Below are 12,434 nucleotides of genomic sequence, written 5' to 3'. Positions count from 1 at the left end.
AAGAGTTGTGCATTGTGGTGAAAGCATATTGGACAATTAAGACGGAGGCTGTGTGTTGCACTGCTCTGTGTGCAGCTGATTGAATCAGAGAGACAGCCACTCACAGCTCGTCTTCTCAGGACATTGCTGGTAATTACCCATAAGTCACCGTTCCCCTGTATTGGATCTTCAGCCCAATTACGCCCACACAGGCAGTCCGCCCCAGGCCTCATTCATCACCTCCGTTTGCTTATTGACCTTTTCAGACAGTTCGACAGCCAATTCCTGATTTTCTTCTTCGTTTATGTTTTCGTAAAGAAGAAGAAAAATCGGAAAGGTTTCTTTTTGCTTCTTCACCTTTGTGTCTTCATACACTGTCACTTTAATAAAAGCTAGCGATTTACAGGCTAGCTAAAGATCTGGAGCCATAGTCGGTGCAGTCTCCAGCAAGAAGGATGCAGGGTTGATTCCGGCACGGGTCTTCCTACGGAGAGTTCGCAGATTCTAAAACTAAACAATTAAAAATTAAGAAAATATTTTTTTAGAGTGTCTTTTAAGATATAATCTTTAAAAACGTGAGGCTTGCCCCCATCTAACCATCAGATATGGAACCAACACAGGAAAACAGTAAAGGAATGCTGAATTATTTGTATAACTTGGTGCAAGTGATTCTGATTTCCTGTTTTTAGAAATATGGAATATTCCAGCTCGCCTGGTAGAATGGAGATGAAAGCAGTGATGGATTTAAATAATTTTTCAGTACCAGAGCCGCATCTGACAATGATCCCTGTCCTGACAGGTGGACCCCAGGGGGGCTGAGCTAGGAGGATGTCAACACATCCCCACTCTCAAACCAGTGCAACCAGTGCGTTCCAGCCAAACTTCACATCCCAGTCTGTCCATTCTGTTGCATCTGAATCATCTCATCATGCTTTTGGGTTCTAAGGAAATCTTTGCTGGTGGTCAAACCCCAGTGAAAGTCCACCATCAAATCAATGACGGTCAGTTGTGGATTTATTCACTAAGTGTATAGAAGGCCTTGAATCCTTTAGTCTTGTCTGACCATGTCTGATGTGTGTCTGTTTTTGTGTTCTCTAACTAGGTTTTGGGGTTTTTCCGTGTCGCTCTCCAGGTCCGGGAAATCTGAGGTGGAGTCGCAGCGCATGAGTGCCACTCACGCAGTTTTCGGGAAAAGACGATTTTAGATTTTGCTTTTTTAATACACTGTCCAGATTTTAATATATTGATGTTTCATCTCGGTGTTTATTTCCAGGGTGATCACGTAGCTTTCAACCAGTCATCAGACCCAGCTGAAGGTCATGGATAAAGCCGTTCCCTTTACTGGAATACTGGAGAATTCACAGTCTACAGATTACTATATCACACTGCTATCAACAGGAGACGTGTTATGTCAGATATCTCTGACCTGCAGGGAGATTAGTCTGTGGCTCAGGCTCCTGCCCTTTGCACAGCCTGGTAAGGAAATTACCACAGATTCTTTAAATTGTACTGAAAAGCTCCAAGTCAGAGTAAATTTTAGGTGGTTCTGCCTTTTGTGCTGATCTCTGAGTGCATCACCAGTCTGATCTGTCCATTCTGCATGAGGCTTCTCGTGTCTAGACACGTGAATGGCCTTCCTCGCTGTACTCGGTGTCAATTTTATACCCTCTGACCCACTTAGAATAGAGTGCAAAGCCAGCTGGGGTGCTTGGACATTAAGGGGAGGAAAGTTTAAAGGAATTCCATTCAACTGTAGTTATTTTGCATCTTTATCAATCGAGGAAGCTGATACGTGCAACAGCGGGGATGGGGGGGGGGGATCCCTTTTAACCGGAAGAAGTGTCGAACAGCGCCAGGCTGGAATGGGGGACTGTTCTGTTGTTGATGGGTGGAGCAGCAGGAACAGGCTTGACATAACCAGACCATCTGTCCCCACACAGTACCTGAGTCCAGGAAAAATGGTCCAGCATCCTCCTGTTACAGGTCCAGGTTTCAGAATGTGTTCGGCTTTGAAGCGACAAGATAAGCAGAGGTGGTGGTTTCCTGTCCTGCGTCTTCTTTCTGACAGTGGCTAGGTTCCTGACAGAGAGGTATTCTGTGCCTGGTAATGAATAGGAGGAAGTCTGGAAAAAACTATCTTATCAAGTTAGCTTTAAATTGCAATGCACGTGTGTTTGCGAGTGTGTGTATTTGTCCTCACATTTACTACACATGGAGCACCAAAGTACTCATTCTACCAGCAAAATGTGGCCTTGTTTGCAAGAAGCGAGCATTTTACTGGGCCCCACAACTTCAAAGGAATGTTTAAGGGTTAAGACTTAATTACTGGGTAATGTATTAGTTCTATAAAGGTCCCCACAAAGATAGAAATATGAGGATGTGTGTACACACGTATGCATGTATCGATGTATGTTTACACACATACACACATTTCTATGTATGTGCACCCATCAGAAGCCTTTTTGTTTTAAATCATTGCATTTTCATGGGATTAAAGCACATTGAGGTTTCAGCGCTGAAGTATCTCACTCATCTTCACCATAAAACAGGTCAACTAGACCTTCTTGTGGTTCCTTATAGATGTTTGACCTGTCATCAAGAGGCTCATTCATTTCTTCTGCTCAATAAACCCTACAATGCACTAAATCATCCGTATGCAGATTTTATTGCAGTCACGGTCCAAAGGTCCTCACTGAAGCACTGATGGATAAGGTGCAATTGCCTTTTTCCTTTGGCCTGGACCTGTTCCGTCATCCCTCTATTCCTACATTCTGCTTTATCTTTCCACCAGATTCATCATTGCTTCAGCAAGTGGCTTTAATAATAACCTAAAATGATGAGACCAAATCAAGTAAAATCAGCCCCCCTCCGTCATTCCAGTTTGTGGTCCTTCATTGCCACCTGCTGATAAGTTGAGGCATTTACCAATATCAACGAGTTATCTACGCATGTCAGGCGTAAAACATATAATGAGGAGTTATGAAGTGGAAAGGTCAAAGGGTCTTGCGGTTATGTTGCCTCACAGCCATGTTGTCAAGTACACGCCACACATTTTAAAAGTAGCTCAACCGTCTTTATTTCACTCCCAGGTTCCATTTTATACATGTGTAACTTTGCACACTTCTCTGCACAAGCATCAGGTTTTCAGGGTGACTGTTCATCTTCCCACAGAAGCCATCATTGAGTACAGGAAGTATGCTCCATCAGCGTCCCTCGTGTTCTTCTTGTCTACTAAAACAACAAGCTACTGTTTCTCTTTCATTCTTAAAAAGCTCTGGATTTACGTCATCCGTGTGTATGCTAAAGCCTATGGCTGCTAAAGGAAAATTTAAAACAAGTTGTGAGAAACATAAAAAGATTTTCTCCTTCCTCTTCATCGTTGTTTTAAAGGCTTGACATGTTCTGGAGGAGCCCTCTCCCCTCTCCCCAGCCTGACTTCCAGCAGACGCCACTAGAGCGTAGTTTCTGCGCCGGCTTTCATTGAAGATGGGGAGAGCAAAACGGAGAAGGCGACCGACAAACATGACCGCCACACGCCCTCCTGAGAGAGGCAGGGAGCAGCCCACTGACAGTGATCACATTAGCTGCACTTAACTCCACACTAATCACCAACTGGGGCTGCATTTGTGTGATTTAGATGTGTTTATCTGTGTCAGGGGTGCCGTCCCCTCTCTCAGGGTAATACTTGTTGGTAAAAAGATGGTATGAGTTAAGGGAGAGCCAGCTTACACCTGCTCTCACCCTCAGTTCACACCCTGGGGTCAAGCTCACTGAGCTGGCTGCGGCTGCTGTCAGACAGCGAGGGGCGAGCGTCACTGTCAGGTCTCCCTAACAGCATTGACAGCGTCGCCTGTCGGTCCGCGTCACTGTCAGGAGGCGGGCAGTGCCTCGCTGCAGTGTCAGAGACCGACGGGCTCCTCACCCACCACATCGCCGAACAGCCTGCGTCAGTGTCAGCATCAGCTGGCCTTAGGAAAGGCGCCAGTGTCAGAGGCTTCTGCCCACTGTCAGCTGAACTGGGCTTTTCACCTCTTTGATTCTCAGGGCCTCGTGGCTGCTGCATCGTGCTGTGGCAGGTGATGCAGGTTCAGCGCTTGCTGTGCCTGGCCTAGGTCTAAGTGATCTGGCCTCTGAGGTATGTCACCCATGTGCACGCGACCCTCATGTTGACCTTGTCCACCGTGGCCATGGTGGTGACCATGACCTCGGCCAGAACCTTGCGTGTGAGTGCACTGGCTATCCCCATGATCACGGTGACCATCACCATGGTGCTGGCGACCATGGTGATGGCATTCATGCCCGGTTTCTTCTGCTCCAGGTGCTACGCCATTATCAGGCAGTGCACTGGTTTTTGGAGTGCACTCTTGTAGGGTCTCAGTGGTCTGTGGGGGTAGGAGGGAGGGGGGTGAGACAACATAGTGAGAATTCCTGCATATTACTCATCTGAGTGATGGTGACTTCCTGCACTTCATACCTCATGGGTACACTCGCCACAGAGAGAATTGCAGTAGGTATCTTTGACTGCTCGCTCCACGTGTCCGTGTCCAATAATGGAGTATGGCAGGGAAATTCGGTGAGTGAGGCGGCCACACCTGTTTACAAATGGATGGAGAAGCATTGTTATTGTAAAGAAAACAGTGACATCTCAAACAAACTAGAAATGTTGCTCCCCTCTAACAAACCTGTCATAGATGAAAAAGTCATTATTGTTTCCACCCAGTGTCTGCCACACATCGGGCAGGGCCTCGTCCTGCTTGTACAGACTGATGTGCTCTGTCAGCTTCTGCGCCAACATGGCGTGCAGCCCCGGCGCGTGCGCCCCCTGGTGGCTAACGACCATGTAGACCACATCTCTCAGGCCCTGATTCTCAAGCCGCTGGCGCAGGCTGTCCATTCTACCCAGATAGAGGAAATCAGAGAGTATAAAGTGAAAATAAAATATTATTAGGTATATATTTATTAGCTTTTACACATGCTCAGTAGGGAACAAGTATGTTGAGTGGACATTATTGTGCCTTTATAACAAAATTGACTAATGTTTGTATACCTGGATGCCTGCACCACGCAGAACAATCAGCTGGACTCTAAGAGGGCCACAACAGTCACGTGGCCCATCGCCTCCTTCATCGGCTCCAGGTCCCCTATCTTCCAGACGGGCGGCAGCTGGCAGCGAGGCCCGTCCCCTTCGCTCTCTGCACCTCCTCCATGGAGCATGCAGAGAGCGAGGAGCAGGCCAAGGCACGCCCTCATCTCTGCTGTGCCTCCTGACTCCCCCAGTCAGCTGATCTGGTTGAAATACAAGATAGTTTGGGAAGTGGGGGGAAGGGGGTAGAAGGAGAGAGCAACTTCAGAAGGTCGTGCAAAGTTGTACCAAATCTTAAAGAACTAGTATCATTTTTACATTTTCCAGATGCATCTAGCAACACTTTCATAAGAGCGATTAGAAACTGCAGCTTAGATCATGTCTCTGCTTGTTTCCATAAAAAGAAATTAAGCTCTTGGAGATATCATCTAAAAATAAACCCAACTGGAAGCAGGCTTTAGTGGAATGTGTATCGTCCATATACCTAAAAAGGGTCAGTATAAGCTTAAACTATTTTGAAAATATTTGCATTTAAGTGAAAAATATTTATTCATTATGTTGAAATATAGTATTACAGATGCTAACTATGCATTAGATGATTAGACCAAGAAATACATTCAGATTTCTGGATAGAAGATGTAAAACAGAATTCCTTCACTTACTGGTAAAAAAGTTCTCTGCTCACTCGCAACTGCAGCAACTCCTCCAGCAAAAACAAGCATCGTCTTCCCCCACTCCCCCTTTTATACTCTCCCACTTGTTTTCCAACCCAGATGAAGGACAAAGTTCAGCCAGCAGCCTGCTGACAGCAATGTTTTTCAGGAAACACAGGAAGAAAACTCTCTGTGTCGACAAAATGGGGGAAGAAATGATTTTTCTTTGTTTCTGTTAGTTCAGGAGAACAAAAATTTACCTTTATGTAAACACAAATCCAAAAATGCATGGACCACAGAGCACGGAGCTACTGGTAAAAGGTCTTTACATTGTATGATGTACTTTATCAAAGTTTAACATCACAGAATTTGATTTCGCAATTTTGATTATTTTTTTTTACACAAAGTGCAGAAAAGAGAAGTGGAAAAGAAAGGGGCGGGGCTTAGGGTTGAGTTCTGCATGTTTCTGAGTCACACAAACAGGGCAATTTAGATATTTGCAATTTAGTGAGATGGTAATGGTAGGAAATATGGACGAGGATTGAGATCATAAACAAGTAAATGGCAGTGGTCTAGTTACTGTTGATTAAAATTTGTAATTACAGTTAAATAATTTAAAACTAACTTTTACATAAACTGTAATTGCATCACATGTTTGTCCATTTTACATATGGAGGGATACGGCAAATTTAGATTTTATGTAAACTCACAGTTCTGATATTAAACCAAACTCAAACTGTTCAATAATAAATGCAATGTGGTTAGATTGGAGCATTAACATTTTTGGAGTGTTTCTTCCTTTTCCCTTCCATATGTCTAGATTGCAGCAATCACTTTTAACATCATCGGATTCAAAGGTTATTCTTTCAGCAAGTGATTGGTACAGTGGAGGATGCACCCGTTTCTGTGTTTAAAGCAGTAATCAGGTGAACCACAAAGCAAAGACGCTTGTATTATAGGTCACACATGGGTCAGGCTTTTAAGTATAAAATGCGCAGATCCAAGCAGTAGACAATGTGTTACTAGTGTCCTGTCACAACTGGTTTGTTCTATGTTCCAAGGTTACTCATTTACACTCTATATCTATGTCACAGTGACACATTAGAGAATTATGGCCTGTACATACAGTATGAATATATCAAAACTTTCCTTGGGGAGTGAAAGTCACACAAAAAGCTGGAAAAATGGGTGCAACTAAGTGAATATATACATGCGTTATCGAGTATTAAACTGATGGTGTGCTATGTTAGAGTACTCAATGTTTGGTATTTTATTTCAACCATCATGCAATCAGATTGGTGCAGAACTGTGATGTTGAGGCATTTTCCTAAACTTGTGGAAAGGAAGGTGGAGAGATTGATGTTGTTCACAGTTGTTTCTGGAAGAACCTGATGACACAGCCTGTGTCGTCTTGATGATCTAAGAGTGATCTCGGCTATAACAGACAATAAATCTTATCATATCTTATCGAGTTTTAAATGGGACAAGACTCAGCTTATGATTGGCAGTTACATTTTAATTTAAACCCGTTTAAATGGGCAGAACAATAGTAGAATCCTTACATGAACACACAGGTCTTGATATTTGTAAGTGCAGTTCTTAATAAATCATAACTTTATTGTAATTTGAACCAAACACAAAATAACTAGTTATAGGACAACCAAAATCATAAAACAGAAGTTCATTTGTATGTGGACCAACTTCAAAATGATCTTTCTTTTTAAGTCAATGTACGATTTTGATTTACTGTACTGCATATACTTGTTCTTGTTTTGCTTTTTATTGCTCGGTCTTTCGTGTCACCTGTCATACATTACAAGCAATCATTTTACTTTAAACCGCATGCCTATAAATGATAGAATACAAAATGCATCTGAATACTTTAATGAAATACTTATTCCACCCGTTGACGTTGTCAACAAGTAAATGAACCAAAAGGACGAAGAAGAAGCAAGTCGACGAATTTCTAATATCGCTCACCTCTTGACAACCCACTCCAGCATGCTGCTTCGCAAAGGCCTCTGGGAAACTGAGGCCCGAGTGCGCAACGACCGCCCTTTTTTGGAGCAATCAGAGTTGAACAGCGGTACATACGTCGAAGGAAAAATATTCGAAAACAGCGTCTTAAAGCAACCAAATCAGACTTAAGGTATGTATATAAACTGTTTATAATGTGCATTTCGACCCACTGTGTTGTAAAGCGATAAACATTTTCAGAAAAGTGTATTTTAATGCGCGGTTTGATGACGTAATGTTGATGGTCAAATGCGAAATGGCGAGTGTGCTAAGAGGCCCCTTTCCCGCTCCAGTAAGGGGTTATACCATGTTTATTTCTTTTATACTGCCGTATTTCACCCATTATACGCGACCCGGTAAGTTGGACATTGGTCACATGTATTTCTCGTTTATGGCAAACAATTTACTTTTTAATTCTGTGGAGGGGAATGGTTTTAATGTGTGTTTGCTAACCTAAGCTAACATGTATCAGCAGACCGCAACTGTGCTTGTAAGCCACACCAACGAAAATAACCCTGGAAACAGGCTGGGTCAGTTGACCGATTCCTTCCAGTGAAACTCTGGGGAAATCTAGCAGCATATTCCGCAATTACATGTACTTTATATCAGTTTTATCTTAAAATCTGGCTCGTACAGGCCTCGATTGTAACATTCGAATGTAACATTATTCCACTAATGTTCGAATTATTCGTTGCTATTTGAGCACATAAAGTTAGACCTGTTTAGATTGTCTAGAGGGTTTAACCTATTTTGGAGTTACTAGGCATAAAGAAAGATTGCCAGATCATCCTGACACGAATACAGGCTGTTGCCATGACATCAGTGCAATGGTTCAGTTTCATTTTATCAAGCTTCAGATTTCAGCCACATTACTTATAGAAGGAAAAACTCCAGCTTTGTAAAGGAGAATATCCATATTGCAGGACATTAAGGATACAATCGTAATGCTTTACCACAAGTTGTGAATGCAAATGTTCCAGTAATATAGAAATTCTTATTTTCCTTTTGTTTCAGATAAGGAGAAGGTCCATGATGGTGGCTGAGGTGACTGTTGAGCTGGAAGGCAGCACTGCGTACCCTGCACTTTACAAAGTCATGATGGACAAACTTAATGAACAACGGCAGTTGGACCAATTCACAGATATTACATTAATTGTTGATGGTACGCAGGATGTACTTTCACTGTGCCTTGGTGAAATACCTGTGTGTCGTATTTTTGTTTTATTCTTATCTTTCATCAATAACAGGACACCAGTTCAGAGCCCATAAAGCAGTGCTGGCAGCCTGCAGCCAGTTTTTCCATAAGTTTTTTCAAGATTTTACCCAGGAGCCATTGGTGGAAATAGAAGGTATCAAACGTCAGAGATCACACACCACCACCAATCACATGGCCCACATATTGTGACCTACACCTGTAGTTTAGCATATATGCGCTATAGGTGTATTAATACAAAGGTACATAATAGTAGGTTGCTTCATGGTCAAAGCCCACTGGGGGAGGTCTGTCCGCCAGGGTATTCATGGTTTTGGGTGGTGCAGAAAGTATGCCATAACACATGGCAAATTTGTTGACAAGATTAATCAAATTCCTTTTTTGTCATACTTATACAGGTGTGAGTAACACAGCCTTTCACCATCTAATGGAGTTCACTTATACAGCAACACTCGCCGTCACGGGAGACGAGGAAACCTACGATGTGTGGAAGGCTGCTGAATATCTCCAGATGCAAGAAGCCCTCAAAGCACTCGAAGGCAACAAGTGAGTAATGTAATGTAACAGAAAATTTAAATTGTGAGAAAGTAGTAGCATCATTTTATATTAAACGAGTTCAAGATTTTCACTTACAGGTTTTACTATTTTCAGCAAATACATTGCGTCGATTTCTTTCTCTCTAGGGTAGATAAACTGCCGTTGACGGCAAAAAACAAAGGCAAAAAGAGGAAAATTGCGGAGACTTTTAATGTGATCACAGAAACACTCCCTTCAGTTGAAGAACAGGTAAAAGAAATATCTGGGTCATTCTGGTTTTGTCTTCACATGTAATTGTAAACACTTCATGTTAAAAATATATTCATTATTTATTTATTAGGTGGAGATTGAGGTAATAAGGGAAGGTGCCATTGAGGTAGAAGCAGCGGGGCTGGAGGAGGTGGTCAACACGGTGAAGAATGCTTCAGGTGGATCAGATGAGTCTGCTTTGGCTCTTCTGGCTGACATTACCAGCAAGTATCAGCAGGGAGACTGTACCTTCGAGGTCATCAAGAAGGAAGCAATAGATGAGGTACATATTGTATATAAACTCTATATTTAAGCCATTTTTAGTTTGGTGCAGCAAGTATTTTGCTTGTGTTTGTTGTCAGCAGGAGGTGGTGTACCAGGAGGAAACGGTGGCTGCCTCCAAAATGCTGGAGAATGTGGAAGTCGTCGAGGTCCAGATCTCTGAAGTAGACAACCTGTTCCGCTGTAGCAAGTGCGACCGCGGCTTCAAGTTGTACTACCACCTCAAGCAGCATTTAAAAACACACGTGGGCTCGCTGGAGAAACCCCACGTGTGCATTCACTGCGGCAAAGCCTACACCAGGGAGGGCGCCTTAAAGCAGCACATTGGCACCTTTCATTTCGATGCAGAGGAACTTTCTCAAAACCAGAAACCCCAGAAAAAACTACACGTTTGTGAATTTTGTAAAAAAAGCTTTGACCACTTTGGCCACTTTAAGGAGCACTTGCGGAAGCACACCGGTAAGAATAAATGAGACCGTTTGTGTTCTACTTTTTACAACGCTATTGTTGCAACTTATTAAATATCACTGTGTTTTCATGTTCAAACTCATGTGTGGCTCTCTTTAGGGGAAAAGCCGTACGAGTGTCCAGATTGTCATGAGCGATTTGCAAGGAATAGCACACTGAAGTGCCATATGGCGGCCTGTCAGAACGGGGCCGGGGCCAAGAAAGGAAGAAAGAAGCTCTATGAATGCCAGGTACGTATTTTCCATAATCAGGGCACCCATATATGTAGAGTACCAGCGGTTTAAAATTACAGTAGCGTCCCCCAGCACAGTGTCCTTTTTTCCTGAATAGATTGTGTATTAGCAGACCTCATTCTGGACGTTTCCTTGTCAGGTCTGCAGCAGCGTATTCAACAGCTGGGACCAGTTCAAAGACCACCTCGTGATCCACACAGGCGACAAACCCAACCACTGCACCATGTGTGACATGTGGTTCACGAACCCAAAAGACCTGAAGTCCCATCTGAAACTCGTCCATTCGTCCGAGGACAACAAACCTGCCGAGGACGTGGTCATCGCCGAACCAGCTGCGGCTGCGCTCGCCATCGCTACACAGAGCATCGAAGAAGGCGGGGCGGTCCTTCTGGACGATGGAATCCACGTAGAACACGTCACAGTGGAGCCAGTTGACATGATCGAGATGGGGGAGACGACAACGGTCGTGGTGGAGGACGGTGGTGTGGCGGAGATGTGCGAGGAGGACGTGGAGAGGTTAAAGCAGGCAGGGGTAGAGATCCAGGTGGTCCACGTGACCACAAATGACGGAGAGGAGCAGCAGGGGGTGAACTCTCAGGTGGAAGTGGCGATGGAGGATGTAATGGTGAAAGTTGACGAAGCCGAACAAGCCGTGGTCATTTAATATTTTTTTTGCGTCAATTGCATTTCTCTCTGGCAGAAATGTTTTTTTTTTTTGTTTTTTTTTTTAAATAAAAAACTGCATGTGGAATAATACATCAGGATGTCGCTGTAATGAATGCCCCTTTCCATCAGCTTCAGATACTAAACCCTTTTTTGAAGACACATCATAATCCTTAATTTATTTTAAAGCTGGATGACATTTCCTTATCTACCCAGGTTTCTTTTGCAGCGCTTTGCTTTACGTTTTGATTTTACTTTACAAGAACCCACAGTGAGACCAGTCTCTCAATCACTTCGGATGCCCTAAACGTGACCTTATACAGTGCTGTGAGTAAAGGCAGCTTAGTCCATATGTGATACTAAACATTCTGTCGTGACAATCATGTGACTGGACAGGAATCGATCTCTAAAATGGCGTCGTCTGTTTGGAACTCTAAATATCTGGATGAATGCAATCATTTCTGATGCCAAAGGTAATCTAGTTTATTCAGTCCTCCACATAAGTTTTAGTGTAATGAGTATAATTTTCCAAACAGGAGAAACAGTCCTGGGTTCTTTTGGGTTAAATGAGTATAATAGACTAGTTAAAAAAGATTTCCCCCCATGTTCGACAGTAATGACAAAGATTTGTACCTAAATGAACATTGTACAGATATGGTTCAAATGTTTAGGGCTTCTTTTTTAGAAAAAATAAACTTGTTTTCTAGAATGTCGGTCTTAGTCTGTATATTGATACATCATTCTTTTGGTATAATCCCATGGACAAAAGAGTTAAGTGTCAAATGCTGTGAGGATTTGTGGGTCTTTTTGATTAGAATAAGGTATCATCAGCTATGGAATCTAATGATCAGAGCAACAACTTTTATGATGAAGAGCTGCAACAAACCTGACCTCCCGCGGGTTGCTTGTGTGTGTGAGCGGGGCAAGAGCAGGGGTCACCCTGGGTACGTGCTCTTAGGTTCACCCTGAAGACCTCTGGCCATACCAGCACCCACAATGGAGAATGGGTTCCTTCAACCACACATACTCACACACGCTGTTGCGAAGCTGAAACCCCC

The 12,434-nt window shown here is 43.3% G+C and overlaps 2 protein-coding genes across 5 annotated transcripts; one reads left to right on the top strand and one right to left on the bottom strand.

Annotated features, from left to right (window-relative positions):
- Nucleotides 1-3,030: 3,030 nt before the first annotated feature.
- selenop (selenoprotein P) lies at nt 3,031-5,881 on the bottom strand. 2 transcript variants are annotated; one of them, XM_003974860.3, is made up of 5 exons: nt 5,725-5,881; nt 5,027-5,265; nt 4,662-4,874; nt 4,454-4,571; nt 3,031-4,361 (listed from the first exon to the last, which is right to left on the bottom strand). In XM_003974860.3, the coding sequence occupies exons 2-5, from the start codon at nt 5,227-5,229 to the stop codon at nt 4,020-4,022; spliced, it is 876 nt and encodes a 291-aa protein (XP_003974909.3). In that variant the 5' UTR covers nt 5,230-5,265; nt 5,725-5,881; the 3' UTR covers nt 3,031-4,019. The 2 variants fall into 2 exon arrangements, with proteins under 2 accessions (XP_003974909.3, XP_029685763.1); XM_029829903.1 differs by having other exon boundaries at nt 5,027-5,260; nt 5,725-5,816.
- Nucleotides 5,882-7,720: 1,839 nt separating this feature from the next.
- On the top strand, nt 7,721-12,080 carry znf131 (zinc finger protein 131). 3 transcript variants are annotated; one of them, XM_003974861.3, is made up of 9 exons: nt 7,721-7,864; nt 8,746-8,893; nt 8,979-9,080; nt 9,343-9,490; nt 9,628-9,730; nt 9,822-10,013; nt 10,096-10,471; nt 10,580-10,710; nt 10,853-12,080. In XM_003974861.3, exons 2-9 carry the CDS (start codon nt 8,761-8,763, stop codon nt 11,375-11,377), a joined length of 1,710 nt encoding a protein of 569 aa, XP_003974910.2. In that variant the 5' UTR covers nt 7,721-7,864; nt 8,746-8,760; the 3' UTR covers nt 11,378-12,080. The 3 variants fall into 3 exon arrangements, with proteins under 3 accessions (XP_003974910.2, XP_011613901.1, XP_011613902.1); XM_011615599.2 differs by having other exon boundaries at nt 10,093-10,471; XM_011615600.2 differs by lacking the exon at nt 7,721-7,864 and adding an exon at nt 7,957-8,087 and having other exon boundaries at nt 10,093-10,471.
- The last annotated feature ends 354 nt before the right edge of the window (nt 12,081-12,434 follow it).

The sequence above is a fragment of the Takifugu rubripes genome, chromosome 21 (assembly GCF_901000725.2).
Source record: "Takifugu rubripes chromosome 21, fTakRub1.2, whole genome shotgun sequence".
Classification (NCBI taxonomy): domain Eukaryota; kingdom Metazoa; phylum Chordata; class Actinopteri; order Tetraodontiformes; family Tetraodontidae; genus Takifugu; species Takifugu rubripes.
Note: the sequence above shows the minus strand (reverse complement) of the source record. Positions and strands in the feature narration are given on the sequence as shown.